The 26,144-nt window shown below is 41.9% G+C and overlaps 2 protein-coding genes across 2 annotated transcripts in view; one reads left to right on the top strand and one right to left on the bottom strand.

The window, feature by feature from the left end:
• gfra1b (gdnf family receptor alpha 1b) overlaps positions 1-26,144 on the bottom strand; it is a 265,359-nt gene that overhangs the window by 96,663 nt on the left and 142,552 nt on the right. The window lies entirely within an intron of this gene.
• Positions 1,993-26,144, top strand: part of nrg3b (neuregulin 3b) — a 184,637-nt gene continuing 160,485 nt past the window's right edge. Inside the window, exon 1 of the mRNA XM_051418151.1 lies at positions 1,993-4,574. Coding sequence (XP_051274111.1) covers positions 3,731-4,574 — 844 coding nt within the window. The 5' untranslated portion in view covers positions 1,993-3,730. The remainder of the gene's footprint in view (positions 4,575-26,144) is intronic.

Here is a 26,144-nt window from a genome sequence, read left to right as displayed (position 1 = left end):
ACTGTGGAGGTAATGTTATATTCATAACTTCATTTAGCTACGTTTTGGCAGACACGGCTTGAGAAGGGATGTGCGGCAACACATTTTTGAGGGGAAATAAACTTTTTTTTCGTCGCGAAGTTGCATTATCTCAGCTGAAGAACACAGCTGAAGAAAACTAGCCACAACTGCAGTATCTCATGGTCATGGAAAGGTAGACGATGAAAGTGTAGGCACTTGTACCTTCTCATTATGTTGCCACCATTTGGAAAGGCACAAATGCGAACCATTCCTTCTCCACAGTAGATCAAAACACGTTATTCTTACTCCAAGCTTCTTCCCCTGTGAACACCTCCGATCTCCACTCATTTCTTCTTCTGCGTTTACCTGCAACAAGAAATCCCACGGGACTTCAGCACCAGAGCAGTCCCGCGCTGAAGTCCGGTGGGATTTCACTTGTTGCAGGGAAATGCAGAAGAAGAGATTGTTGCAGGAAGTGTGCAAATCGGAGAGTAGTGTGTGAAGACACGGACATTTTTGAGGGGGAAATAAACTTTTTTTGGTCGCGAAGGCATTATCTCCGTGATCGATTATTCTGGGCTTTCGGTGAAGCGAGCGGTGGAAAAACAGGTAGGCGACAGTACTGTTTTGTACGGTTTCTGCACAACGTATGAGTTGAAAAGGCATGTTGTTGTCACGTAAGAGCCCTGATCATGTTGTACAGACATTTTAATTGCATTTTGTGTCTGTTAAGAGGAGCAAAAGGCACTCTTTAGGATATGCCCCCAAAAAGTGTATTATAACTAACTGGGAGCTCTGGCCATTAGCTGCAGGATCTCCAGTTTGCTAGAACCAATTCTGGTCGTTCTTTTTCCTATCGACAGTACTCGGTGACCTCTAGTGATCAAGACTAGGGTAAAAATCTGCCGAAGTTCCCCTTCAAACACTGCCACAATCCTACTTATCCTGAAACAACCACAAATGAGAACCCAATAGTAGTATTTCTGTATTTCTGGGTCTTCTACACGCAACAAAAGAGCAGCATTCAGTGCCACTTTGAGAAAATTAGAGACACTTGTCAGATCTAAAGACATCTAAATGTCTGATTAGCCCTTTAGAAACCGCAACTTGTTTAAAATATCTACTTTCCTAATTAAGGGAATTACAACAACAGGAATTAATTGAGTAAAACACACTTACTAACAATGTAACAGCACTGGTGTGAAAAAAGTGACTGCTAGAAGGAAATTGATGTTACAAGTTACGATTATTAAATGTTTTGCTACTTGCTCAAAATTGTATCAGTGTTGCATAAATATAGCAAAGATTAGGCACTCATAGTGATATTGAATTTTATCTCCTTTTGCACATTTCCGATCTCATTTGTGATGAGCAATGCATGTAAAAGGGTAAACTAATTAAAACTAAACTCATAATGGCTTTAACCTGAATTTACCCCATATTGTGATTCATGTGTTTTCACATGTGCACATGCACAAATCTGTCAATGCTGTTGATCACATTGCACCTATAATCTTTCCCTTGAAGGCCCTTTCCATGCAAGGTTGCTTTGTTGCAGGGTTTTTTATAAATACGAACCAAATAGCCAAATCTGGCCTGATTATCCTGCACCTTGAGTGTGTTCTTTACTCATATTCTTATGTCGGTAAGTCGTACTGCCCATAAACCCGGTTGGCTGCGCGCCTAAAGCCCCACTGTCCCCTGTGAACTGTAAAATAAAGGATTCATCTACTGCCCATGGAGGTATCAAGTTGAAGTAGTGCTCTAACTCGCCCATAAATTATGAGCCAGGTGTTTGGTTTGTTTGCTCTTGTGTGCCGCTGGTGGAAGACATCGGGGTGGCGCCTCCCTCCCTCCTCCTCTCATCCTCTCCCTCCCTCCCTCCCTCCATCTCACCGCTCCCTCGGGTGTGTCTATGGCATCGCCTCTCCTCTCCACGCCGTGTGTGTGTGTGTCTATGTGTGTGTGCTGCTGTTGCTGCCGCCTCCTCCCTCTGCCTCCTATCTGCATCTGCTGCAGAGCTTAGCCAACACGCATCTATGCTGTCTCTCTCTCTCTCTCTCTCTCTCTCTCTCTCTGTCTCTCTTGTTTTCCCACAACCTACCTATTTCTACCCACCAGAATCCGCTCCTTTCTTTCTTTCCTTTGCTTGATAAGGGAGTCAGCGCACACCTACACCCGTGGAGTCTGAAGGGAGAGACGGGGCAGTCAGTAGTCGTCACTTTGGAGTACTGAGGACGGCGGTGAACCGGAGGAGAGCGCCGGATGGGTTAGGAGCCGTGAAACCCACATCACTCACCGCGGATTGAGCAAGCCTCTCTCCCACCCCCACCCCCCCCTCACCAACCCCACATCTCTCCATCCCTTCGCTCTGTCTCTCCCTAGTCTGCAGCCTCCAAGAACAGCCGCCGCATCATTTTTTTCAGAGCAGCAGCCCCCTCCCTCCCTCCATCCTCTCTCTTTCTCTCCATCTCCCTTTTCTGCTGCTTGCACCACTGTGGGAATGCAGCGAAGGTAAACGAATCGTAGAGGCTTCTTTTTTTTCTTCTTCTTCTTCTTCTTCTTCTTCCCCCCCCCCCACACCCCCTCCCTCGCCAAACAACACCGGATCTATCCTCACAGTGGCGGACTGCGGACAGACAGCTCTGGAGACACACGGCTGTCACTCCGGGAAAATCAGAGTGGGGTGGTCGGCGTAAGGGATTGGACTAGATCAGTTTGGATTTACCCCCGCTAACCCCGGACACCACCACTACCTACACCACCCCATCTCACTTGCAGATCACACCAGATCCCCCTTCCTGCCCTGCCTCGTTTCAGTTTAGGTGGCTTTCACCGGCTCTCTCCCTGTACTGGATTACCGGCAGCTGGAGCGACCAGAAAAAAAAAAGAAAAAAAAGGGTGGCCGGGCATGGAGAACTGAGGGGAATATTAGAGGGAAAACTTGAAGTAGCCGACAAGACACCTGCAAGAGAAAAAGGGAAGCACTCTAATGTATGTATATAAAGTCAAATGAACTCAAATGAAACCTAAGAGAATAAAGGAATAAAGGAAAAATCGGTGGTTCATATTTTAAGGACCTTATGCGGCCGATAATCAACCAATTGAGAGTGGAGAAGGGTGCTGCCGTAGCCTGGGTTGTTGATCTACGCACGCACACACGCACATGGATTTACAGCTCCAGTCTGAAGCGGATCGATATCCCTCTCCGTTCTTTTTTTTTTTTTTTTTTTTTTTTACGTCGCCTTTTCTTAACAAGGGAGTGAAGCATCCTGGGATTTATCATCGCTTCGTTAGCGCTGAACTACAGTGAGGTTGCCCCCTCGCTTTGCGCTCTCACCTGTCCATAACCTGTGTGCTTGTGTGGAAGTGTGTATATTCTTGTGCATATTGGTGTGTGTGTGTGTGTGTGTGAGAGAGAGTGTGTGTTTGGTTTGTTGTCCGCCAGAGGGAGTGTAGGTTATATTGCTTGTGTATGCATTTGAGTGCTGTGCCAGATTTTAATTAGTAGTGTGTGACAGTGAGTGATTGAGTCTGCTTGTGCCTGTGCATTAGTTTACGTTTTATGTTTGTGCATGTAGATGTTTAGGCTAGGCATTGTGTCGGTACTTACTTAAGATGCCCAGCATTTCTTCTGCACCACATCCCCTTCCTCGTATATGCCCTTGCATCATTTGGCCACCTGTTTGACCTCCTGAACACCTCAAGAGACGGAAAAAGCTGCGGCAGGATGAGTGAGCGCTCAGGTGCAAGCACTCTAGCAGCCATGACGCTGGAGGAGCCAGGGGCTGAACAGGCATCCCCCCGAGCCCCGGGCCCCCTCCGCTGTGGCCCCTGTGCTGTTTGGCCTCGCCAGCAGACCTGGCTGTGTGCCGTGCCCCTGGTGATGGGTTTTGTGGGATTGGGACTCAGTCTCATGCTGCTGAAATGGATTGTGGTGGGATCTGTCCAAGACTATGTGCCCACAGATCTGGTGGATCCCAAAGGTAGCATTGGACAGGACCCTATATTTCTCTCCAAACCCAGTGCCATGCCCAAGGGCCCTGACATTTCCACTGCAACCACTACTTCAGCTGCCTCTACCACAGCAATGGTGTCGACTACCACACCGCTAGCCGCGGATGGTACCGCCCCAGCGCCAAGAACTCGATCAGGGCCACCAGCAAACCACTCAGCCAATGGCAGCACTGCCAATGGAGATGGCAACCGCGCCCCACATCTTCACAACCGCGTAGGCACTCGCATTAGTGGGACTGTGGTTACCACCTCCACCACTCGCGCCACCCGACTCACCCCACCACCCAATGGTAAGGAAGTCACCCCTCGCAGCACCGTCAGAAAAGGAAGCAGTGCTAGTAATGGACGTAATGGAGCTGCCAACTCAAAGCCAGGACAGACTTCTGCTACCATTACCACCACAGCACCCACCACAACTACGGCTACTGTGAAGACCACCTCCAAGGTGCAGCCGACCACTTCCCAACCGGCAGTCCCTGTCAAGCCCACGTCACGCTGGAATCATGGGCGCCCAGGAAAGGGCCCAGCCACACGCCCACACCACCGTTTCCGAACACGTAAGTTCACTTTTGGGGTTTATAGACTTGTGTGAGAATTGCAGTTGTGTGAGGTTATCTGTGGATCTTGAGGTGAGTGTTTCACAAGAGCTTTTTTATCGGCCTTTACAGCAGTAATAATGGTATGTCACTATAGCTGCCAGTTATCATATATAACTGTATCCATGGGTAAAAAACAAAAAAAACTCTTTTGTCTGATATGCTTTGATATGACTCATGGCCTGAGAATATAAATTATTTCCTTTTATATCCACATGGAAAGTGGATACTCTAGCAGCTTAACATTAATCGTATTCATTAGCACAGACAGATATCAGGGGATATTCTCAGTATTTTCACCCCTCTCGTCTTTATCTTTCACTTGTGCATTAATCCGATATGAATCTTACCTCCGGAGGAGTTTTTTTCCACACACTGGTTTAAGTACCATTAAAGGCAAGGCTCCATGTAGTAGAATTTATTTTATATTGTCTGCTAGAGTTGGGATGTTACAGCTTTGTGATGTGTGCTGTGACTAAGGACAGCATATTTGTGTTATGAAAACAAATAACAGGAGCTGGTGAGGTGTCGAAGTGGGAGAAAGGTTAGCTCTCACCTCCTGTCTAGAGGAATCAGATATAGCAAGGCCACACATCTCATTTAGATGAGAGGATACTGGGAGCACAGTGTCGCAGGTACTGCTTTCACACTGCAGGGAGATACTGAGGGGAAGGGAAAGAGAAAGAGGCTCAGAGAGGGAAAATGGAGGGATATAGGGATGAAAATAAGGTTGCAAAGGACAAGTGGATATAGATGAGATAGGAAATGCAGAAAAAGAGGAAAAATACTTTTGAAAACAACATGAAACCGAAGAGGGTGGCAAAGGAAGGGAAAGACTGCAGGAAGCACAACAAAGCAGGGGAATGGAGAATGGGAGCTGTGAGTAGAGAGAGATGGCAGATGGAGTGGGCTAAGTGAGGGAAAGGCTTGAGGGAGACAGAGGGTATAAAGCAGGGGAGCTGTGAATTTTGCATATTTAGCATTGTGTAAAGAAGGAATGCTTCCTTATTATTCACTCCACAAGGGACATGTTTTTAACATCACAAGGTATTTCTTTCAGACGTGGGTGGGGCAGGATGCAAGTGTAATCATGAGTACTGACTATGTAGTTTTTTTTTTTTCCCTCAAACTCTAGGCGCTCTATTTTCTAACAAATTCTGTTGCAACATGGGATTTTATTGGCAGCTTTGCTTTAAAACTCCCTTTTCGCTCATCATCATCTATATTTAGTTGTATATTCGTCTTAGCTTCCAATTGTTTGTAGCAATGCAAAGGATCCAGGGAGAAACAAGGACTATGATCAACATGTCATGATAGAAATGTGAGCTAAACGGTTTTACCATGGGAGTAAATTATGAAATAGTAATTTTCCTGCTTTTTCCATCTTCAACAAAGTGCTCTAGAGGGCAAAGACAACCCATTAATATGAAAGCTGAAACCTTTACTTCTCCATATTTCTGGTATGGGTCATATGTTTGGACAGCAGTTCCGGTTGACTACATAGTATCATCTCGTTTATCAGTTGGACGCGTCAATGGCATCGATTCCACAGGCAAACAGTGATCAAGTGACACAATTTTCTTCTTCTTTACCTCGGGGCAAAATATTTTCAGCATAGCAGGTTGGACATTGGATATTAAACCATTTGTACTGTTTGCAGCTTTGCAGAAAATAACTTTTACCATTTGAAGGAGAACATTGGCTGTGGTCAGCTTGAATTCACCCAGCATCAATGGATTCCAATGGTGACAAAAATATAGAAATGCCCACGGACGGCCATCAGACTCTTCCTGCAGCATAATCCACTGCTCCATAGTCAATTACATCACTCGACAAAGAGCTGCCAAACAGCTGAAAGCTGCCAAACCGGGCAGCCCCCTTGTGTGAACATCAGGACACATCTGTTTGTACTGTATGCTATAAAAGGGCACTGCCTTCAAAAGCTAAAGCATACTTAGTAAAGCTGCCCTCAATTAATAAAAGCTTTCACAAGTAATTTTGAGTAGAGGCTGATGTTGTTAAGGCTTTACTGCCTACATATTGACATCATACAGAGTTGGGTGACATTTTGGCCCAGTTGTGGAATTTTATCCCTGTTTTTAGTAAATATCTCTTGGGTAACAGGTGGCACTTTACAGACACAAAAAAACACCTCTGCTATGCTCACTGAGTTTCCAATTGGTGGGGATAGATTTTTGCTAATGTTTTAGTGAACTCCTTTTTTAAAAATCTTTATATATATTTTGGGGGCGTTTATTTGACAGGACAGCCAAGATAGATAGGAAAGGAAAGAGAAAGGGGATGACACACAGCAAGGGCCACAGGTTAGGCTCAAACCCATGGCCACTGCAGCAAGGACTCAGACTTGGTCCCACAGCGCCCCACTTTTTTGTTAACTCTGTGTCTCATTTGAACCTAGAACATACAGTTGAAAAACTAGTGAAACCTGTATACTCTCAGCCCCTATCGTTTTGGCCTAGAACAATACCATGGCAGCAAGCATGATTAAAACACTTTGGTAACCATTGGTAATGATGATGTCAATGTCAGTGACAAAAACCTTAAATAAAATAATTGTCTTTGTAGAATCAGATGTTGTGGGTTTGCACCTATCTTCTACTTTCTGAAAAAGACTATCAGTATCTTCTTTATAATTCAGAAAGGGGTTTTGTAGAGAATGTCAAGTGGGAAGTAACTCACTTAGCACAATATACTGCGTGTATTATGGTATCATATAATTATATTTTAAACATCTATTTAATGACAGTGATCTGACGGGATGTGCCTTTTAAAGTTTACATTTCACTAATATGATTATTTAAAGTTTCTGTTGTAAAATTGCTGAGGGTCTTACTCATATTACAGTCTATTCTCATGGCCCAGGATGTGTGCATGAATAATTTGCTGTCACTGATGACTGTTAGGCTGAGACATCTGTGGCAGAATGCGTGTTTTATTTGAACTTGAACATGTGACATTGGAAGACAGATATTTAATAGCACAGAAGTATAGGTTTTGACATGTTAACAGAAGTCAATAATGCTAGAATTGAATTTGCTTAGATGTTATTCTATCCTATATCTAGTATTGACACTGTTGTTTTGGGTGAAAATATTGAAGCATTTGGCTTTACTATTACTTTTATTCACATAACCCTTGTGTACAGCATTTATGTGCTAAATTAATTGCAACTCTAAAACAGTATCCTTAAGGGCAAAAAGCAGCCTTTTATGAAGCTAACTGTGGAGTTACGAACTTCTAAAGCTTGGCTGTATCATGCTTACACTGATAGTATGTAGAGTTGTGCAATGCAGCGTATTTAAAGTGTAATCATACACATAAAATGTCTTGCTGATGATGAAATGCTCTGTAAAACATGGCTTCAGGTGCATTTGTCTTTACCCACAGTTAAGTGATCTCATATTTTATCTTAAGTTGTGTGCTAATGCAGTTATACTGTACGGTCTCGGGTTTCAGATAATCTGGACTGGATATAAGAGGCAGTAACATGATTTTATTCTCTACTCTACTCATTGCTATTGCTCCTGCTGTTTGGTGGAGATCTAAATGAATCTCTGTGTCTCTGTGAAAGACGAGCTCTGTCCGTTGGGGATAATGGCATATTTTACCTACTCCCTTTGTCTTTTTTCCTCCTCTTTCTCCCTCGCACTCCCTCTTTCCCCATGGTTATTGTGTCCACTCTCTGTGTCATTGTACTCTCTCTTCTATTTTTGCCTTGCTTTTGTGTTTTCTATCTTACTTTATACGTTAGCTCCTCGGCTCACACTCATGAGCATATGGGCAGAGGCAGCAAAAATTGGCACACTTCTGAACACAAAGAGAAGCATGTAGCGTGTGTGTGCCATATTCATGAATCTATCATCTGGTTTTTTGTATCTGAGGCTATTATGTATCCGACTCCACTCTCTACATACAAGCCCCATTGGCTCAGAAGTAGGGGAATAACAGGCGAATGGAGCAGTGCACAATGAATGCCTGTTGGGAAACCATGGGATGCTGTGTTGGCTCAGGGCCCATTCCAGTCTCTTCTTGGTTGTGAGAAATCTTCCTTAGTTTAGTGTGGTTGTAATTCTGTGCACATCCCGCTAGCCTAATTCCAGACTTGTGAACCGCCAGCCACATTGAAATTTTTGTCAAGCGATTCAAAAGGTCTGGTGTTGCTCTTCAATTGAATCAATGGCTGTTTCCCCAGTTGGGGAAACAACCGAGTCAGTCAGCGCCTTTTATAGGTGGGACTCATTTTAGGAACGTGTGAGAGCCAGACGCAGCTATCAGGGCTTCTGTAAATCAACTGACTGAAACAACGGCCATTAAATCAGAACAGCTGTGCACTGAAGGCATTTTTTAAAAAAAAGATGAAAAGTATTGTTGCTGTTCTTCCCATGGGTTTAATTTATCAGCTGGCTCCTTTAGCACTTTAGAAAATGGATATCGTGGAACCACTTGTGCCAAAAAATTCCTGAATTCTTGACTTTGTTATTACTTCTTTATCTATAATATCATTTGGCATACGATCAGTGTGTTAAAGCTGACTTCTGTCAGTCACTAATGCAGATTCTGTGTCACCTTAAAGTGACGTAAAGCAGATGGTTACTTCGGTTACAGTGACTGGTGTGGGCAAAACAACTCCCCCATAACAGAAAACAGCTTAACAAGAGGCCAATGTCAAACTGAATGCTGGGACAGGAACAAAATGACATTTCAGTCTGAACAGGAGGCTAGCATCATACAGTTATGAAGTCAAAAGCCAGTCATATATTGTTCCACAGCTTTTTTTTTTCAGATAAGAAAACACAGGAGCACGACACAGACGACAGTTTCCTCTGATGTCACAGAAAAAAAAAGAATAGAAATGGATGTTTTTCCTGACACGCAAGCCCTGGTATTTTTTTTTGTTTGTTTTTTTGTTTTTTTTCCTGACTATACATGAAGCCTGCACAAAGTACTACTGTAGGACCAGTGGAGCGTGTAAGGGGGATTAAAAACAAAGATATAAATCCAGTTTGCCTCTCTCTTTCCCTCCTGGGAGGTCAGACTCAGATTTGCCAGGCTGCCTCTGAGGCCTCTCTGTCTCTCCTGAGACACGCTCTGCTTGTTCGTTGAGGCTGGCCCTAGCAGGGCTGCTTCTGCACAGTGTGTGTGTGCAGCTGCACCGATTTACAAATATCTTCGTAGTTGGAAAGCAAGCTCTCAAGCTTCAGCTTCTGTGATTTTCTCTTAGTTACTTAGGAACATTTTAACCTGAACTTTTTTCTACACTTCATGTAACTTCGATCTACAATTACAGAAAGAGAGTAGCTCAATAGTGCAATTTGATGTTAACATACTGAATAATACTTTCAAAGAATTTTTTTTCCTTTGGGTAGTAGCAGTGCTTTGGGCTGTCAGTCCCAATGAATGCAATTTTTCTCTTAGGAAATACCTGTTTGTGGGGCGCCCTGGTAGCTCACCTGGTGGAGCTGGTGCCCCACACACCGAGGCTTTGCTGCAGCAGCCCAGGGGTTCAAGTCTGTGGCCCTTTGCCGCATATCATCCCCTCTCTCTCTCTCTCTCCCCCTTTTCGGTTACACTTCAACTGTCACTATCAATTAAAGGCAATAAAAAGCCCAAAATATATGTATATGTGTGAACATATATCTATACCTATTTGAAATGACAATACAGTGGTGAAATTGTGTGTCTGTGGTGGCCTCAGTTTAAAAGAAGCTTAAATATTTAAAAAGAATGGGGAGTTATTTCATTATCCATAGGGTGCTTGCAAGAATGTTACAATACCAGAAATATAAATTATTCATATTAGCATTGCTGGAGGTTGCATTAGCAACATTTTGCCTTTAGACATGCATGTTACAGTTTCTACTGTGCTAAAAACGTACATATTCAAAACAAAGCTTGTTTGTTCTTCTCTAAAGAAAAGCATGAACTATCCTCATAATGTTGGCATAGTTGAGATTCATTAGACAGTAAAAGATGTGCGCATATATTTTGTACATGCAAATGAATGAAACTGTGCAGCATTCTGCAGTGTCTGCCCTGAACATCTAGCTAGCAGAGACACTTGACACTGATGGGCACCAATTACAAAGCAGAATACATCAGTGTATTCAGTGGGGTAAGCCTGCAGACAAATTATCCCAGAGTGACAGCCCAGCGAATGCTTGAAATTTTGTGGGAATTGATCCCATGCCCTTTCCATTGCTAGTGTCGCGCTCTACCCACTGAACCTCACAGAATCAATAAGGAAGAGGGAGGGGGAGAGCCCCTAGTAAGGCTGAGAGAGAGAGAAGGAGATAAAGCAGAGGGACAGAAATAGGGTGTGTTGGATACAAAAAAAAAGAATTTATTTGGGACAAAGACTGTCAAAAACCATGAGAGTGTGCTCCAGAAGTAAGGATCATGCTGCAAGGTAAAGGCATATTCTCATCACAGTTGAGTGAATGAGCCTTGGCCAGAAATTTTACATATCTCAAGCCACCATTTTACCCGTTCTCTTGTTATTTCTCTCATTTTTATGCAGATTGCCCTGAAGCTATTATCCATATTGCATGCATGATGTATCCTATACAGAACTGAATCAGAAGGTCTGTGTAAATCAGTTGAGGTTATCAGTGTATTATATGATATTATACAGTATACATTTTATGCCACCATAGGCACGTGTGTGTCTGTGTGTGTGTGTGTGGAATATTGTGCCAACTTTAGGTAATCAACCACGTGACTCGACACTCAGCTCATCAGGAAATTAATCGGTTTTCATAATCAATCGTTTGTAATTTTTCAAAGAAAGTTTTTTGAGAAAACTCTCTTCTCTGGTGCCACCCTCTCAAATGTAAGGATGCAATGTTTTTATTTGTTATATTTAACAGTAAATTGAATAGCTTTATGTTTTGGTCAGAAAACAAGCAATCTGAGTATGTTATTGGGCTATGGGAAATGATACTGGACATTTTTCATATAAAACAAGAAATCAATTAATTGAGAAAATAATGGCAAAATTAATTGACAATGAAAAGAATCGTTAGTCACAGCCCTAAACCATTGTACCATAAGAAAACCAGTGCTGTAGTGGTCTCTGCTCTGTCTAATATTTGTCATACATTACCATGGTGCATATTGCTGTTGAGGGCATACTAGAGAGAAACAAGCTAGCATTGACAGGTGAGCAGTATGCTAATGGTTTGGATACACAAAGGTGAAACTGCTACCAAAATGTGTCATGTTGACTTAACAGTCCAGTACACAGCCTACTGTGGAACATCCGTGATTGGAGACTTGGATTTCTGTTGCACGCCTTCCTCCCTCACGCAAACGGACATTTGATCCTCGAGTTGAGCCTCTTAGGCAACACTTCCTCCCAGGCTGTGTACACATCCTGCCTCCTTCAGGTCAATTCGCAGACTGTAACCACAACCATGGCCGTAACCCTAACCTTAACCTTTTATAACCTAAAGCATACAGGGCTTGTTGGGGGTGCTAAAAGGACTGGGAACAAGTGCTTCCTGAGGGACTTGACTAAACAAAGCTGCTGGTTTTCTCTCTCTCCCTGCCACATGAGCAAGACCTTGAAGATACAAAAAACATACCCAAAATCTCACAACACTAAAAAAAAACAGATCAAACAAGATATCTACGGTCTTTTATTGTTAATTCCCCTGTAGTGTCAAATTATGAATATTATTATAAATAAGGTGTCCATTACATCCCATGCACTGTATGCATACCAGTAAAACTTTGTTGCTACTGTAATAGATATCTTGTGATGTTAATTTGATGTTTCCGAGTGTCATTTGACTCTCAGGCAGCGATCAGGGGACCCATAGATTGATGGAGGAGAAGCTTGCCTACGGTAAGTACTGATTGAAGCCATCTTAGGGCTTCTTAATGTAACTGTGATTTATATAGACAAAATGTCCAACGGGAGGTGGCAGAGAAAAGAAGAGACTGGGCGGGCATGCGGCGGGCTGAAATATTAATGTATGGAAAGAGAAACATGTGCAATGTGTGTTGCTGGAAGTGTGAATAATTGATGAAACTTCCCTTTTATAAAGTGCTTGAGATGTCCTATACTCTAATCTAATGGCAGAAACATGGTATGGGATTTTACTGTACAGTAGTTGGACTCTACGAGCTGTCTTTCAGAGGCAAAGGCACCAATAGTATCTGACGTTTCAAATTAGTAGCGGTCCCTTGAAACAAAATCAGTAAAAACTTTAGATTCACATTCCCCCCACAGAGGTAATGGTTACTAATGTTCCCACTGAGAAATAAAGGTGTTCTTAGCCCAAGGAAAGAAATAATCCTAATTGAAAGTAAACAGTGGGATCATTATTGTCTCTGAACATGACTCCCCTGCTTTATATCTTTTCAAATTGGAAGAAATGGAGAGGAGAGAACAATTTTAAAGACTGGGTTTAGTGGTGGTGGTGGTGGTGATGTGTGTGTGCTGGGGGAGTACTCACTAATTCACTCATTTTAATCACACGCTGTCATGCCTACTTACCCGCAAGTCTGCCACAGTGCTTTTTTGCATTTTAGGAATGGGTACTTAGTATTGGCCTGCTTCTAATCCACACAATCCCAGTCGGTCATTCATTCACGCATTTATTCATTCATTCATTCATTCATTCATTCATTCATTCATGTATGTGCAGGGAACATAGTGACTTGCTGATAGCTCAAGGGGCACTGAGATAGTACTGCATGTGGCTGTGACAGCGCAGAGAGGATTACAGTCCATCATATCTGATCTGAGACTGTTAGATCCCAATATTGAATTACGGACCCTGCGGGGTCTCTGGTTCTGTTATCAATTTGCAAACGAATAACGCGGAAAGGAAGAGGATGGGAACTGGGGGGTGAGGGGTGTGTGTGGCTTTGAGGCAGGTTTTGGTGGGATGCGATGAATCTAATAACAGCCAATTTTTTTTTTCCAAGGGACTGCAAGTGGCAACACAACTGCCGTGCCATGTGTGATTTAGGTATTATGGAGCTTGAGTTCTTCCCTATTCACTTGGATATATGGTCCCATTTTGGAGGGATTGCAGCTGTAGTGGCTGCATAAAGCCTTCATTAACCATTATAAAAACATATTTATGGCCCACATATCCTTTAAAGCAACATTTTAAAAGCTGTATGAGGGGTTATAAAAGGAGAGCACTGCGGACAAGACTTTAAGACACATATGATATATGATGTTTTTGAGTTTTATTAATGTTAAATGACATTTTAAATAGATACTCAAGTAAGTAACAATTCATGTAGAAATAATCCCAATCTGCCACATTGTTAATTTCAAATTTGCATTTATATTGTTGGCATGAAAAAAGGCCTCCAGTTGTATTCAATTCCTCCAAAGTTGTCTGTATCTAAACTGCGTAGTCTGCGTAGTCACGACTTTAAACTGAGGTGTGCACGGCATGTGGAACATGATTTCTCACAAGCCCTGCTTCGCACATAGCATCTGGGTACATGACGAGCCTGCAGGAAAGTGTGGATTGCGGAGGTTGCAGCAGTCGGATTGATTCACTGCAATGTGTGGCCTGCTGCCACCCCCAGTGACGGGAAATGTGCCATGGTGCCCCGGTTGAGATGGAGAGGCTTGTTGTGTCGTGTGGAGGTGGAGATGGAGATGGAGGTCACCTCCCTCTCTTTCTCTCTCTCCCCTCCCTCCCACTATCATTCATGCCTCTATACTGAGTTTCTCCTTTTTTTATTCTCATCCTCCTGTCCTCTATTTTAAGGCAGCCTCTTGCCCCTCTGTGTGCTCTCAGTTCTTCTTTGTGGGCTTCCTTTATTCACCTCACATTGCTGAAAATACTATCCAATGAGAGCTTTTATCTTAGGAGTGTACCGGAAGAGATAAGAGCATCATTCATCATTCAATATTCCTAATACTGCCACTGCTTCCTGCAAAGAATTCTCAAGGAAATGAGGACAGGTGCCCAGACTATTTCATTATTGGGCCCCTGAAGTTCCTCAGTTCTCCTTTTTATACCCAACCTTCAAACTGCCTAGGTGTAACATGCTTAGTCATAGCTTTCCATGACAGATCAGGGCCTTACACAAGCATTTCTATTCACATCTTTTTGAACCTTACGGTGGATTTTTAAATGGGATTGCAAATAGATTATCCAATTCATCTGTTATGTTGTAAAGCATTACATAATGGTAATATGTTATGCCTCAAATGCACAAATGGAGAAATTGGCAAATATTCCTAACAATACAGTTACAACTCTTAGAGCTGGTATTTTCATCTTGTACTCTTTGTACTCACTCCTTCAAAAGGCAGAAATGTATGAATACATTTTCCTACCTCAGAACTCTGTGCTTACTGAAAGTAAATCCTCCATGTTCTGTCTTCCCACTAGATGTTTTAATCATGACTCTAACAATGTCTCAGATAATGCCCTAAAAATTAAAAACACATCATTTGAGAGTGGACTTTTTTATAACCACTGTTTTTAAATGTCCAAAGATAACCTAACATAGACCACAAGGTCCAAAGCAGCTCTTTCCCATTCCACACGTTCCTTTTATAAGAAAGACATTTTATCTGAGACTTACTGTAATACCGTCTCCAATAACGCCAGTTGTCGTTCTTTCTGAATGTTTTTGAAGAATTGTGTTCATACATACATCTCAGGGAGGATATTTTGTGTCAAGGACACTGCCTTGGTAACACGCTTCTCTGTCATCCTTAAAAATCTATTAAGAGGCTGCAGGATATTCAACATTCTGCTGCTAGACGTCTGATCAAAACTAAAAGAGAGAGAGGGATATTCCAGTGGAAGTGGGGTGATAGGCTATTTTAACTCAGCACAGTGTGTTTTGAAGAACACTGGCTCCAAATATCATTAGGACATAACTTTAAAGTACTTTTGATTGTACATAAAGCTTTAAGTGGCTGAGGACCAGCCTACACTGTAGATCCCGTGTGGTTTTATGTTTGTCGACGATCAGTCTGATCCTCCTCTGTGTATTTTTTAGATGTTGAAAAGCGGAAAAAGAAAATGGGAGATGGTTTCTTTCTTAAAAAACTCTGCTCCCAAACTGTGGAATACCATTCCCAAGGATATTAAGGAAGCAAGTTCAGTGAGACAGCTTAAAAAGACATCTTATTTCAGTTTTCAACTGTTCTTTCTCTTGTTTCTCTGCACCTCCTTTCAGAATTGGATTCATTTTATAGATGTTAGCTTTTGCCCCTTTTTAGCCCAACAAATGTCCTGTTTTTTCCATATTATGAAGCACTTTAGGATTCATATATTGTTATTAATAAAACATCTATTTAGGTATATAGATTTGGCTTCTAAGTTTAAGAATCATGTTTTGGGTTTTTTTTGAAGTATTGTGTTCCTGTTTAAACTGAAAGATGACCTAATGCCCCTCTGTGAAGTTACAGCGGATGCCGTTATTTTCAAACACTGTCAGAAGCCCCAGGTGTGCTGATCATGGCATTGATGAATTGTGAGAGAGGGAGAGCCCGAGTGGTGAGGGAGATGGAGACAGGGATTGACTGAGGTCCTCTCATGTTATTTTCCTGGGGGCGCGCACAGCTTGTCTCATGCAGTAATCCATGCATGGTAAAACCTTATCCATGGGGATAATGTCAACTCACTCCCGAAGATAACAAGACAAAAGCCCTTGCCTAGCGCTCACTCTAGAGTGTGTTTTATATTTACCTAATCTGCCATCTTACATGGCTCTGTTCTATGGATTTGTTGCCCGAGCTTGCCGATTAACACAAACATACAGCTTTACTGCTTTATACAAAAAAAGATGGACAGAAATTACATTTATTTTATTTCAACTACGTCAGGCGCCCTTTCCTGTTTGAGTAAAAACAACTACTAATTTATGGTTCAAGCACAAAGGCTGCATTGGAACAGGGTGTAGTCGGTGGTGCTACATCTGTAATTGTACAGTATGTAATGTAACACATTTATCGGCCGTCATGCTTGCTGGCATTTAATTGTATTTTAGCCTCGGATATAAGTCTGCCAGGTGTTTTTATTACTCATGGCACTCATGGATACTTGATTACTTGTGGCAAGTTGATTGAACGGGTCTAAGTGGGAAGTTACTGTACATTGCCTGCTGTGCTACTAAGTTAACTGGAGGAACCAGTTGTCGATTATCATTGTGTAAGAGTGCTACATACCTTTCTGGCGTGTGTGTGTGTGTGTGTGTGTGTGTGTGTGTGTGTGTGTGTGTGTGTGTGTGTGTGTGTGTGTGTGTGTGTGTGTGTGTGTGTGTGTGTGTGTGTGTGTGTGGAGTTTTGCAGTTCTTTAGTAGCACAGTGCAAGGATCAAAAGATCATAAATGGACATTTGGCAGTGTAGTTCATGCTCAAAGTGGCCTAAGAGATCCAAGGTTTAAGAACACTGAATCTTCACCAGACTGAAAGAGCATCCATCACATTAACACCCAACCCGTCAGACAACTCAGTGAATTATATATTGAAAGTTCCCCCTCGAACATCCAGGCAGAGACATCTTTCTCTCTGTCTCTGCCTTCCATCTGATGCGCTGCATTGAATCATTGATGGGACATCCACAACAACAGCGCTCCTCCCTATAAAACACCTGTCACAGACAGCCTGAAAGGAATACAACCGGAGCGAGATGTGGAATTTGTTTTGATCTTTCGAATAGTGAGTATGCGGAAAAATAATGCATATTGGACCTTGAGTACAAATAACTGTGAGGTTGACAAAACTAAATACAATATTTTCAACTGTTAACTTACTGGAGTTCACTGACAGAAACTAGCGACATAAATTCTCATCCTCGTGATTTCATGAAAACACACTGGCATGTGAGTGACATTCTCTTTCAGTGTCATCTCCTGTTATCTACTGAGGAAATGGAAACACCAAACCCTATTATGTATTTTCCATGATGACTATTAATGGAACGGAATGAAGGATTCAGTGCAAGTGAGACACTGCCGTTGTAGGCACTAATATGCACTCCTCTCTAAGTCATAAAGTATACTCTTTGATCCCAGCTGGAGTCAGGGATGCTTCAGGGATATGATGGAATATTTTATTGCTGTTGTGGGAAAGCAATTGGTGGGGTTGCCTCAGTCCGTCAGTTTCACCCTCTCCTCCTGATATTAAGTTAAGCTTTAAAGCCTCAGCCGGGTACCCAAGTGACTATTTTGCATGTTGTTACTCCTAAACTCTGTTTTACAAAAGGGCTGCGTTCTCTCTGAATTTGCTGTGCGTGTGTGTGTCTGGTAAGGGTGTTGTTGGACTGGCAAGGGTTGGGAGGGTTAGTGAAGATGAGGCTGATGCTCCTGCCAGAAAGGGTCTGTGGCATTACAGAGAATAATGAAGATTAAGCTGAGATCGGGTAGTGGGAAGATTGGAGGGTCAGTGTGTAAGATCAATGTATGGAGGGAAGAGGAGATAGATGAAGGTGAGGGCAGACAGATTTCCTGTTTCTCAGAAGTGGAAACCTTCTTGATTAGAAGAACCCACATTTCTCTGGCCACGTGGCCACGTCAAAGCGTGACAAGATAAGAAAATAAAGCACAAAGTATAATTCATGACCGCCTTCTTGGCAGAGGGTTTGGGGGAGTTTTAAGTTGTCGGATTCTGGACCACAAACAAGCGCAGCCCTCAACACAATCGTGATATTTTTGTACTTTTTGTACATAACTTGCAGCCAAAGCCTTTGGGATTTATGAAGTCTAAAAGTTAATGTGTTGGTCATCACAATTTACTTCAAGAGGATTTTCCATTTGTACTCAGTACAGTGTACATCTAAAGCAAAGCATGCAGTAATATAGAATCATAATAAGCAAGCTGGTACTTTTGTGTTGGGTCATGTTCAGGGCAAGGCCATCAAACACTGGGCATAAGTCAGAAAATAGACCCGCACTTGTTCTTAATCCACAACAGCTGTTGTATGTGTGTACATGATGGATATCATGCTTGTCCACACATGCATGTGTGTATGTGTGGGAGACACAGGGGGGGAGATAGCAAGGCCAGATGGGTCCAGCTGTGGATCTGGTGGCCTAGATAAAGGCTAGATGGCTGCCACCACCTTCATGAGGTGCCAGCAGAACATTTAGAGTAGGTGTTAAAAGCTTGAAGGCTTTGATGGACTCCAGTAGATAGAGCACTCATTAGAAGCTGCTTTTTTTTTAATGAAGTCTAGAATGTTAAAAATTGATCAACTCGCTGGGTCCATTAAAGGTTAAAATTACATACATCTTTGATGTATCAATCAGAAAACTGTACTTTCCTACATAGCTACTGGACTGAAACTAACAATTATTTTCATTACCAATTTTCATTTTCCATTCATTTAATAATAAAAAGAATAGTAAAATTGACCATTAGATTTTCAAAGTTGAGTTCTAAACGAGAGTGTATATCTTCCCAAAGCCCAAGGTAAAAAAAAGTCCCAAATTATTATAAATTGTTTGTATGTCATCTACTTGATTAACCGACTAATCATGTCATAACTCATGGTTGTAAATGTGTGGCTGAATTATGGAAAAGTGTAGAAAAATTAAGCAATTTCCTTGTTTTACAATTTGACCAGACAGTAGTTGCAGCCTGTAGCGGCCATTTCAGAAAACCTCAGCACACAGCCCACTCCCACACAAACACTTAAATGGCCATTATGAGAGAAGAGGTGAAGAGCCGGTGCTGCCCTATGGAGAAGGAGGAGGTGAGGTAGCCAGCCTCTGTCCTTTTTCCAGGGAACTCTAGGACAGCGAGAGCCTTCACCAGCACCCCAGGGAGAGGGAAGACAGATTAATGCAGAGGCTTTAATATTTCAGATGAAAACGTATTACTGCTCTCTTGCTCTTTCTCCTCCCCCCCACCCACCCTTCTCTCTCTCTCTTTCTCTCTCTCTCTCTCTCTCTGGCTCAGAGAAGTGGGCCCGAATTTTCCCTTATGTCTTCCTCTCTGCCTAAAAGCATGAATGTGTTCTGCTGAGGGGTAGATTTCCCTGTCCAAAGCTCTGTCTACTCGTTGTGACAGGAAGTGGTAGATCAGCAAGAGACAAATCTAAATGAATGGTGGAGTGTGTGTGTTTTTGAGTGTGTGGGGCTTTTCTGTCTGTCTGGCTCTTGACCTTGCAACCAACCCTTGCTGTCTTTTTTGGTAACATGTTATAGCTATGGATCATCTTGGATGAGAGAAACTATGGTTCTGTCCACTTATGTCTCTGTCTTGATAACATAGAAACACCCACACCCTGCAATGTTTTATAGGTCACACAGCCACTGTCAAACGTCAGAACAATCCATTGTGATCACATTTTTCATCTGGTCTGGTGGCTTCTATCCGGGCTTAAGAATAGAGATTCAGCATATAACATATTACAACATACGTAGGTTTCCAACATGTCTGCTGGCAAGACAATCCAGCCTAAGAAGATTAAAACAGACAAACCGTTATGTGTGTGTGATCAGGCCACATAAAGGAGATTTATGAGCAGGGTATGTCATAAGGCATCTCTTAGGGGACTCATGGACTATGCACCAAGCTTTTAGAAAGTGATGGGAAAAATCTATAGCATCTTATTGCCTTATTTAATGACAGTAATGTTCATAGATACTCCAGTCTTTGTCTAATGCTCAAGTTGTCCATTACACTTTTGTCAAAACAGATGGTTAAAAGAAAGATTGATGCTTGGACATTTTCTAAGCAAATGAATTAGAGGAGTCAGTGTGGGCACCAACCCTAGATCTAATGATGCCTAATTAAAATTCATTCTTTTTATTATATATGGGTATTGCAACAACAGTTTGGATACGGTTAGGGAAAGATAGTGGTTATGGCAAAGAGGGCTGTAACTAATGATAATTTGCATTATCGACTAATCTACGGAATGAAATGTAAATGCAAATATTAATTGCAGCTCTGACCGGAAACAAACTCCCAGACGAAAGCCTCGAGCTCAAGTGAGATGCCTTCCTAGCATAAACGACATTCTCCTTTCTGCACTGACTCTGAACGCTGGTGCTGGATGTAAATCAGGCATAGCAAATTCGCCAGTATGGATGTAATGATACTGATACTGCTCCGTACACATGAATGACACAAAAATAATGTGCTGATAATGGCTCTATTTAATTCATACTGAACCTAATGCTGCATATTGTGATAATTTAAATACTAATGCATGTGTGTCATGCTTAGTACATTTCAGCTGTCTCTTTCATGATGGTTTTGTAGTAGGAAAAAGACAAACGTGCCACATAACTGCAAGCTCCTGGTCCTGCAGGGAAATGTATTCCCTGCAGTGAATCTTGGGTCAGACCTCGGGTTACCTCCCAGGTACCGTCTCCTCCTAGCCCAGTAAACCTCCAATGGGAGATCTTACAGGTGCCCAAGCCACCCCTGCTACTGTAGTGTTTTTTCAATCAGGAGATCGTGCTGGAAGGTTCATTCTGTGCTTTTTTCCCCCCTTCTTTTTCTTCTTCTCACGGTGTTCAGTTGATGCATACTATTTAACATGTCATTCTTCATCTATCTCTGCCTCAGGCTGTTCATCAGAGAATGAAATACTCTTCCTTCCTTCCTTCTCTTCCTCCTCACTACTAGAGCTGCACGTGTCACATGCACAGAAACACACACGTGCACACCTAGACACATGCTCTACACACTCTCACACATGCATAAAAAAAACCGCAGGTTTTCTCTCTTCCTGCCCTCAAGCTCTCTCTCTCTTTCTCTCTCTCTCTCTCTCACACACACACACACACACACACACACACACACACACACACACACACACACACACACACACACACACACACACACACCTCTGCAATTCATCTCCCCAGAGGCCTTCTGCCTCTCTCCAAGCCAAACAGTGTGCTAATGTGCTGATGTGTTTGACACACGCCCTCCCCCTTGTTTCCCCTATTTCTTCTCTCTCTCCTTTCCCTTACCCCATATCACTTTTTTCACAGCTCCCTTTTGATCTCCCCCATCTCTGTTAACACACAGACTAAGGATCCATGCGCACACACACACTTATCTATGATGCCAAAGCAGAGCTCTTGTGCTGATATTTTTCTACGATTAAATGTTGGCCACAACAATTGAGGTAATAAACATAATGAAAAAAGTAATAAAGATACTTTTACAGGCGACTGGAACCTGAGTGCAAGGTGCAGTCTGAATTTCCGGTGATTTCATTGGATTCAAGATTTAGAGTGTCTGTAAAGTGAGCTCAGATTTGTAAGCAGATGCTAGGTGCTACTAAGATGCTAAGCTATCTGGTACTTTGTCGTCGTTATGTTTTAGATGTTAAGGTAGTAAAACTTTGAATTGCCATTGTTTTCTAGAATGCAGACATATTACTGTACTTGGTTGCTTAATGGTATAAATCCATCAAGACAATCCTGTGTAATCTTTAACTGGACACTTGCAGTTGTGTGTGTTTCCAGTTTCTCAAATGTTAGGACTTCCTCCATTTTATGTGAATGAAATATATCTGGGTTTTGGACTATTGGTTGAACACAACGAGCAACTTCAAAGCCTCAGTCAATACTCAAATCAATTTTATTCATACAGCCCAATATCACAAATGTGCCTTAAGGAGCTTTAATTAGTTTAACCTTGGATAAATAGATAATTGTCAAAGCGCATCACAACAGTAACAAGTCCTCCAAATGAACGACAAAATATGTCATTTGTAACTGTCCTTTTGATAGCGTTTGGCTATAATGACATATGTTGTACTGGGGGCACTTGCTGAAATGACTGAGGCTGTCGTTATTCTAGATAAGACTGTTTCCAATATCACTAATAAAAAACGGATGGTGTCTGAACCACCATAATTGTAAAAAGTTCTCGTCGGAGGAGGATGTTTTTCTGTCACCTTTTGCCAGATGTTATCGTTGTCATAATAGCTTTTAGCTTTTGCCATCATTTCTCCTGTGCTACTATTTCAACTTCAACTTCCTGCTATTTATTTCCTTGTTGTTGTGTGGCTTGCCATAGTCTTTTGCTGTAAACAGTTTCATGTTTAACATCTACTGCCATAGCTGCTCCTGACGCAGCATTACTTACAGAACCACTGCTCCACTGCCTTATCTTGCTCTTCCTCTTGAAAATAAACTTAGTCTGTCCAGTCATGGAGCTGTCCAGTGCTGAAAGTGGTAACACAGACAGCTACAGCACTGAGCTTTTAGAGGTCAGCAAGAGTCAGCAGGAGACAGGGTGCAACAGGAACATGATGTTGAGAGGCAGAGACACACTGAGAGCAGCTGGCCAGGAAAGAGAGGGGAGAGCAAGGGGTGAAGCCAGAAACAGAGAGAAAAGCAAGGGTAGAGGGACGGAGGACAAAATTGGGAATGGACCAACGAGAGTATCATTCTCAGTTACACTGTTTCACATGGTGGAGCCCCTCTTTAAAAGGCCAATTACTCTGTAATAGTCCTAGACTGACTAGGTGATTTCTCACTGTGCTGAGTGGAATGGCTGTGCAGGAGTGGAGTCAGTCCAGTGGAGAGACCCAATCATCATTGCACTGGAGTGAAGGTAGTCAGGGGACACACACATTTGTGGGTGTGTGCGTGCTTGTGTGCTCTGTGTAGGTGCACATGAACAGTTTGTGTGTATAATTGTCTCTATTCCACTGAATTCATTATTGAATGTGACCTTCAAGCACTGCAATCATCCTTCTATAGAACTGAAATGTCATGTATGTGTGATTTTACATGCCCGTGTATGTAATAGACCTCAGCAGGGATATATTATATGTACATCTATGCAGTTTGATAAGGCAAGACTGAGACAATACCGGAGGCTGTAGGCTGAATTCACTTTCGAAATAAAACTGAATTGGAATTCTCTTTCTATATCTGTTTCAGTTTGAGTTTCTCTGTGTTAAATTGACTTAATTGAAAGTGAATTCAATTTAAAAAAGCTTAGCAATCATTAATTGACAGCCATGATAAATGGTGGTTCACCGTCACCTTTTCCTTGCTGAATCTTGTGTCTGCGCACACTAAGATCCCTTTTATATCTCTCTGTGCCTGTTATTTCCTTTTCTAGTCCCTTTTTCTTTTTTTTGTCATTCTTATACAACATGGTGGCACTATTGGCTTAACACAAGATTCCATTCTAATTAGTCGCTTGTAATTTAAGTGATGTAGGGGTTTAATCTTGTTTCAGTGTTGCACTCATGTCACTTTGGATAAAAAACATCTTGTCTCTTTTCCTAAAGAATAGATGGACATGTCTGAGAGGATTTTAGGTGCTGTATGACTCAGCAGCAACCCATCCTAATGATGAAAAGATTATAGTATAGCACACATGTGTAAGCCAATATTCTGTCCACTAGCTACAATATGGATTGCATCACCAGTTGAAAGAATACTTCAGTCTAATTAGCTGCCACACATATCAGTGTTGTTTCAGGATCATAGAGATTAATCAGGAAAGGGCAGCAGCTTGGTGACATCGCCAAAAATAGGATACTTGACACTCTTATGTGCTATTACTTAAGTTTTAATAGATAAAGAAGACAAAAACAGCAAAACTGTTAAAGTGTTTTAGAATGAGACAGCAGATATTTGGAAGGAGGGATAGGCCTAATGGCACCATTCACTGATAGAAAATATGAATAAATGTGTGATTTGTGAGAATTGGAAAGTAAGTCCCATTTGTCTTTGTACTGTAATACTGTAATGATTTAAGAATGTCAGTTTTCCATTAAATGGAAATAAAATGGCTTGGAAGCCTAGCGTTTAGGCCAGTACAGACTATTAGTATTTAATGTGATTTTTCCAGCATTATATAATAAATGTTTATTAACATATGAATACATTTGATTGTGAATGTTGGAATTGGTTTTCTTTTGTAGTCGAAAATATATACACAGCACTTTGGCTTACAGTCATTTGGACATAATGGTTGTATGGGTGATAGTAATATAAATGTTAAAATAAAAAAATGCATTCCTTCATAAGTAAGTGAAAAAGCAGAAATGAGCACTGAGGGACTTTATATCAGATTACAACAGTAAAAGAAACCTCAGAACCACCACTCATGTCAATGTGACGGTGATATCAGTAGACAAAAGCTTTTTTCAGATGTTTTAGAAAGATCGATGGACTAAGTCATGAAACAGCTAATCAGGAAGTTACAATGAACTTAAAGTGATACTCTCTGGAGTCAAGTGAGCAGTCTGACAGTCTGTCACTCAAGTCAATGCAATTTGGAATCAAAAGACGTAGAGGATCACAGATCAGCACAGCCCATCAGGAAAGAGCTTAAATGTTGGAACTGATAGACTAACCTTTATAAAATATACAAAACCTTAGACCCATCATGTCATATATTAATGTTTATCACAATAGACATCTCTCGTGATGAAGAAAAAAAGCAGCATACATACATAAATAAACGTGCTTCTTACTTTTGAGTGTCTTAAAAAGGCTGGCAAACATCAAAACTGTCAGAATCTAATCTAATTTGATGGTTTCTGGAAAATAAACTAGGGCACACTCAAAGCACAAGACAGAGAATTCCCTGACCTCCCAGACTGGTTCCTCCTCTGCGGTTCCCTTTAAAAGCCAACTTACCACAAGCTAATGGTTGCGTATGAATGTTTAAACACATATGGATGGGATCAAAGATTTTTAGATGTGCGTGACAGCAGCCATTCCTTCCCTTGTGGCCTTTGCTGGCCTCAACTAAAGATCCTTGAGTGAAGTCATGCTGAAAGGACCAGATGACACCACTGCTGCATTAGTATAGTGTGTGTGTGTGTGTGTATGTGTACACTCACAAGGGGAGTGTAGAGAGTGGCATGATGGAGGTGGAGGAGAAGCTGTTTTCACGCCCAACAATCTGCCAAGATTGTGATTTAAAATGATACAAATACCTTGCATGTGGAGAGATGTGGTGGGCCGGCTCCTAGTCCAAGATTGAGAGAGGTTATGGCTGCCAAGATGGACTCTTCCCAAAACATACAGGCTTCTGCAAATATTAGAAAAGGCTAGGCTCTTTGTATGAGGTAGCGTGTGCACACATACATGTCCTTGCTTGAGAGTCAGTTGATATGCAGTTTTGTATGGTGCAATGGCTATTCACATTCTTTCCTTATTTTGCTTATAAACAATTTTAAAATACATTGTTCTACTAATACCTCACAGAAGCTGCTTTCTATCACACCGTTTTAATATTAATCAGGCATGTGCATGTGTACTTGCCATGACCTTGTATGCTGAGTAAACTTGCATGTGCAATCTAAGGATGTTTGTGCATGTGGACCAGATTGCAAGTGCACTGGAGTGGTTTGTGCCATTTTGATGTTGCCTGCTTTCACTCATTTGACAAGTTGACAAGACTTTTTAGTGCACCGGAAAGACAAGAGAGGCACTGGGGAGAATATAGAGACAGACAACACTGTAGCAGAAACATAAGAAAAGAAGTAAGAGTCACATGTCCTGGTGTTATTGTACCATGTCACAAAATACAGGGCACAATTTACTGACAGCTGGAAACTGGGAAGTAGGAATAGT

This window comes from Dicentrarchus labrax, unplaced genomic scaffold (genome assembly GCF_905237075.1).
Source record: "Dicentrarchus labrax unplaced genomic scaffold, dlabrax2021, whole genome shotgun sequence".
Taxonomy (NCBI): domain Eukaryota; kingdom Metazoa; phylum Chordata; class Actinopteri; family Moronidae; genus Dicentrarchus; species Dicentrarchus labrax.
The sequence above is the reverse complement of the archived record's forward strand: the minus strand, read 5'-3'. Positions and strand labels throughout refer to the sequence as shown.